The 6,012-nt window shown below is 34.1% G+C and overlaps 1 protein-coding gene across 1 annotated transcript in view; it reads right to left on the bottom strand.

Annotated features, from left to right (window-relative positions):
- Positions 1-2,015: 2,015 nt before the first annotated feature.
- D2hgdh (D-2-hydroxyglutaric acid dehydrogenase) overlaps positions 2,016-6,012 on the bottom strand; it is a 141,697-nt gene continuing 137,700 nt past the window's right edge. The window contains exon 8 of the mRNA XM_090382989.1: positions 2,016-2,450. Coding sequence (XP_090239115.1) covers positions 2,016-2,450 — 435 coding nt within the window. The remainder of the gene's footprint in view (positions 2,451-6,012) is intronic.

Genomic DNA, 6,012 nt, shown 5'->3' with positions numbered 1-6,012 from the left:
CTGAGATTCTTTCAGAAAAAGTACATGGGATTTGACAGACTGCAAGTGGAAATGGACATCGTTGAGATTAGAATTGAGACCATGTATATTTGTGAAATGAATATGCTCAATCTCTTCTTTAAACACACTTGCTCTTAAAGTTTTACTCAGTTTTTTTTTTTTTTTTGACAAAACAGAATGGCATTAGTTGCCCATAAGACATTAAACTTCCACTAAACTAACCAACCAGTTAATACCATAATAGGCATATTATGGTAAGATATTATTAACAGTTTTTTAAAAATATCTCATGTGCTTTCAGAAGACAGACAGTGGCTGTCTGTAACATCCTGTAGAATCACCTTCCAATGATGGCACTGAGAGGAAGCTGTTTTCAATTGTTTTTCTGATTATGAAAGGTCAATCACCACAAGGGGATATAGCTTGAATCACTTTAATTACTGACTTTACTAATGCTAATGTAGCAATCAAAAATGGCCAATTTTTCCAGAGCCATCGCTAAACCCTTCTTTCCCTAAAACAATGCCTATTGTTTTTATCCATTTGTTTGTTTGTTTTTTTCTACTGGGAAACAATTCTAAACATTCAGTATGAATGCACAACTCAAAGAGGAAGATTACGTTCTATGACAAAACATTCAAATAAACATTTGGAATGTATGAACCCATTGTCACTCTGAAATGCTACATCTACTTATGCATTCCTGTCTGTACGGTGTACACTACACAAGGCCAATGTGTTACCTTTTTCAGATTTTATAATATAGGAAAAATATTGCACATTATGTATTCTAAAATTTTATGGGTTTTTTTTTTTTTTTTTTTTGCAATTTTACTGAAAGACTTAAACTTCTCCCCACACAGTACAATGAAATGTTCAGACATTACAATAAACAAAGCTTCTATTCCATGTTTATATTTTTCAATATGCAGAAACTGCATATTGCAATATATAATATTTATAAATTATATTTAAGCAGTAATTATATTAAAATATAAATATATTATATAAAACTGTTTTTTTGCAAAAAGACAGAGAGAGGGTAGAATCAACTATAAAATACAGTATACAGGAATGTTGGTAGGTTAACTACCACACAACATAGATAACTATTCCAAGACCAGGTGAGTGCCAGTGACCAAAAGGGCAACAGAAGATATCAAACTGCAGCCTTCATTCCAGGCAGAGTAGCAGTAAGTTCTCCTCATCCCCCCCCCTTCCCAACACCAGGCACTTAGCATGACTAGCTGCAAAGAGAAGACTTCTCCCATTTGTGCTGCAGCATCTTCTATCCAACAGATTGAAGTCTCCTCCAGTGATGCCAGGACTCTCTACATGGTTTAAGATTTCTTTGTATTCCAGTAGGTTAGCAGTGATAGGATGTAGCCTGTTTGTCATCATATAAAGTTTTAATAACTTCTTTTCCAATTTATAGAAAAAGGAGCCACAGTGCTTCAATATGTCTGGAGTAACATTATGTACGTAGTTAAAGATTAAAATACTCAAAATTATATTCCTGCATTAAAGCAGTGTTCTTATTGTTCATATTTCATGTTTTTTGTATTTAAATCATACTTTATGGACCATAAGAACACTCCCACACCAAAAAAAGACTGAAAAAGTTATTTAAAATTTAATCAGCTCATGCGTTCACTTCAAAATTTATCATCTTATCAAAATATTATTTTGTATAGAATAAATGTGAGAATGTCTAGTAAACAAGTGAAGTCATGAATATCGGTGCAAATGATTACATACCTAAGAGGAAAACAGAACAGTGGCAACCAGTACTGACCAAGAAGATTAAAGATGTTCTAATATATGCCACTAAATAAATAAAATAAGGGCTTATCATGAGAGGATTTCATTTGTGCATAATCCAAAATAGATTTTCACAAATGAAATGCAGACAAAAATCTAAGAGAATTTAATTTACAAAAAATAAAATAAGTAAAACTTAATGTAGCATTACTAAAGCACTTAGTTTTAAACTTGTCTTTTCAAGTTATACCAAATCAGAAATATTCATTATCATCTGGAAGAACTTTGTAAGGATTAAGAATTCCTTGAGGATCAAAGAGAGTCTTCATTTTTTTCATGTAATCTACAGCAGAAGAAGATTTGCTGTAATGAATAAAATTACGCTTTTTAAATCCCAAACCATGTTCAGCACTAATACTTCCTTTTTGTGCTGCAGTCCATTTATATACAAAGGGTTCTATTTCTTTAAGAACTGATGGATCATATACTGATGAAGTAATATTCAGGTGTATATTACCATCCCCCAGGTGACCATATCCACAGCAACGTATCACTTTGGTTCCCAACCTTTCTCTCATAACATTTACTATTTCATAGTACGAGGGCAAAGGAAGGGTTATATCGTACTTGTAGGTATAGCCTTCATGTAGTAATGCTTCAGTGATTCTTTCTCGAACGGCACAAATTTTCTGAAACAAAAAGGATAAAATTTTATCATAACATTTCGAAATTTGAAGTAATTTACTTATATGCAAATTTTGAAAGTTAGACCAACACTTATTAGTCAAATGCTTGTTAACAAGAGACTGTTTATACAGGTGTGGAATAAATAGAAGGGGTGCAAGAATATTTGCCAATTCTATCAAGGCTTAGGCAGGTCAGAACTGCTGGGTTTGGCTGGTTACATAGACTAATACAGTGGTACCCAAACTACTGAGATATACGGAACCCACCAAAAATCAAAAAAAGTTTGTGGACCCCACACATATGTGTGTGTGTGTGTGTGTGTGTGTGTAAACATTGGGTTTTTGAAAAGAAAATTCAAAGTTTTATGCTTAAAACAACTAAACTTTATTCTTATTTTTACATACATATATAATAATAACTTTATTTATCATCAATTTGCTATACAGAGAACAAATAATTTGACCAGTTCCAGAGGGTCCATTTTGTGGACCTCTGGAACAGGTCTATGAACCCCCAGGGGTCCGTGAACTCCAGTTTGGGAAATGTTGGACTAATAGATTAATAGCAGCCATAGGTAGAGCAGTAAATAATTCTTGCACTGCTGATATTGGGATATGCAACAGCCTGGAAAGCAAGATGTAAGGGATTGCATGGTTTGCATCTTGCTTTCTATGCAATCCCTTATATCTTACATGGAAAGCAAGATGTAAGGGATAGCATGAGGATCCCTCATGAAACAAACAAATATGCAGGCTGAATTACAGTTCCTAAGAGTAAAAAGAGGTGCATGTATATTTGCATGTACCCTAATACTAGGAGTTTAGCAAACACATCTGATGAATTAAAGTACTGGTTAAGTTACGAAAAGTGAGCATTAGGGATATTAAAGAACACGTTGCCACTGAGACATAATGGATGCAAAATTTAAATATGGGGAATACAGAAAGGAAGTGGTGAAGCAGCACAGAATTGCTAATCAATTTGGTTACAAAATCACTGGAAAATCAAAAGAGAAGGAATGTGTTATAGTCCAATGCCCATTTTTGTGAATAATAACTGTGAGACAACTATACAGACAAATAGATTGGGTCACAAATCAGAATATCTTATAAAAAGGTATTTTAACTGTCTAAATATTTTCTGGTTTTACTGAATGAATCTTCCATACCAGCATGCTATAGAAGCAACAAAAAGCAATACTCATGATATGATTATCAGCAGTGAATCTTCATACATTAAGAATCTGCAAATAAAGGAAACACTAAATGGCAGTGACCACAGCATATTGATGTGAGGTTCATTTTAAAATCTAACTACTGCTAAGGGAAAGTTATTTTTTTGTAAACATGACTATAATGGTATAAAATAGTTTTTAAAATCTATTAGGGACCAACATTATCAACAGCATATTCTAAATGGCATTCAGGAAAGCAATCATAGTAGCTACTAGACTTTTCATACCAACTAAGAGATATTGGGAATTGAACTAAGAGATTCAGGGTTTAATTGGGAATGGATGTCAGGTGAACTGACAAGACTAGTGGCAGAGATAAAAAAAAAATGCATGGGATGTGTCTAATTATCAGGAGATATAATAACCTACAGTAAGTATAAGCTAATCTGCAGTCAAGTCACAAAATGGGTTAAGCAAGCTAAAGCAGATTACGCAACGTCTCGGGCAAAACAAAACAAAACAAAAAAAGTTGCAAAAACTTCTTTACAGAAAGTTTAAATCACATTAGTCTGCTAGATATGAATGGTATAACTAGTGATCTTGCTCAGGTTGCTGAAAAACTGAATGGATATTTTGCACCTATGTTCACACATGAAGAATTTTTAGGATGGGAATTCCAAAAATATATCTTATTACAGGGAGCTAAATGATTTTTGATAACCAAGAGAAATGCGGAAGAATAAATAAGAGCAATTAAAATTAAAGTTAAAAGTGAATAAGACACCAGAGCAGATGTGTTTATTTTTAATTATAGTAAGGAGGGGTCAGTAGAAGAGGTAAGCAGGCCTTCAGCCATAAGTATGAGTGCATCCTTGGATTCAGGGGAGGTCCCTATGAATTGGAAATGTGTGACTGTATCTCCCCATTCACAAAGGCAGGTGGGTGGGGTTAAAGGGTGAAGTGAGCAATTACAGACCTGTAAGCTTGACGTCTATTTCATGGGAAAATAATGTAGTCACTGGTCAAAAGAGTAATGGACCATCTAGATAGGGATGCAGTTGTACAGCAGTCAGCATGGATTTGTTAAGGGGGCTCTTGAATGACCAATATGATTAAATGCTATGATGCAAAAAAAATAATTTTGACATCATATAATTAGATCCAGAAAATATTTTGATATAGTCCTACATAAAAGACTGTTGTACAAACTGGAGCAGTGGCATTAGGGACAAGTTAGTGCTATGCATAAAGGGAGTGAGAAAGAGAGAGAGAGAGAAAACAGTGGTTATCAATAGGCAGTGCTCTTCTTGGATTACTGTTATTAGGGTGTACTTCACCATTCAGTGCTAGGCTCTGTTGTCTTCACTATTTATTTATTTATTGATGCATATCAGGCTTGTCTAAGATAATACACAGGTTGAAAGGATTGTTAATAACAACAATCCAGGTATGCTACTGGAACAATATTTATAAAAATTAAGCAGATGGGCTGAGAAGTAGCAAATAAAGTTTAAACTGACAAACACAAGGTATTACATATGAATAGAAGTAATCCCAAAATAACTGTGTGGTAAGACAAAAATTGTGCAGTTAAACAGGAAGTTCCCTGAATGGTGCAGCAGCTAGGGCAGCTCATGGGGTTTTGTCAATGATATACAGGAATTTTTCCAGCAGGATAAGGAGGCAATTATCCCATTGTATAAGGTAATGGTTAGACCAATCTTGACAACTGCATACAAGGTCTAAACCTCATTTTAAGAAAAATTTGGAATGGTGCAGGGAAAGCCAACAAGATTAGTATGGGGGATAAAAATGTACTCTTTATCAAGAAAGGATTCAGTTCTACAGATTGCAGTGTCTGGAAACTAGGCACCTTCAATGTGATCTCAATGAGATGTTTAAGGGCTTTGAATGGATTGAACAAGCTAAACATTGATGGCATCTCTTGCTCAGATGTGTGAGAGAGCATAAATTTAATTAGGAAGTATGGGTGCAGGATAGATGCACATGGAAATTTGCAATCAAATAGCAGCTAGTTGATTTTTGGAACAAACTTCTATTTGGTGTTGCAGAAGTGGGGATCTTGATAATTTTAAAGAAAAACTAGGCAAATTATTAGGTAATGTGTGTTTTTTGTTTCCCCTGATGCTATACAGGCAGAACTTGGAAATTTTCTACCTATTTTTGTAGCAGTGTAATCAGTATCAGAAGAGGCCTATAAACTATAATTTACAGCAATAAAAATATGTTTTAATAATGTAACTATAAAGATTTTTTTGATGTCTTAGCTTCGTGTGTCGTTTTTAAATTACATTTAGACTAATTTCATTAAAATCATGCCTCAGACTGGAGCAGCAAAGCAAAGGGCTCAAAGTACAGAGAATGCCTTG

The sequence above is a fragment of the Mastigoproctus giganteus genome, chromosome 10 (assembly GCF_048544385.1).
Source record: "Mastigoproctus giganteus isolate SK-2022 chromosome 10, ASM4854438v1, whole genome shotgun sequence".
Classification (NCBI taxonomy): Eukaryota; Metazoa; Arthropoda; class Arachnida; order Uropygi; family Thelyphonidae; genus Mastigoproctus; species Mastigoproctus giganteus.
This window is presented reverse-complemented; position numbering and strand designations above follow the sequence as displayed.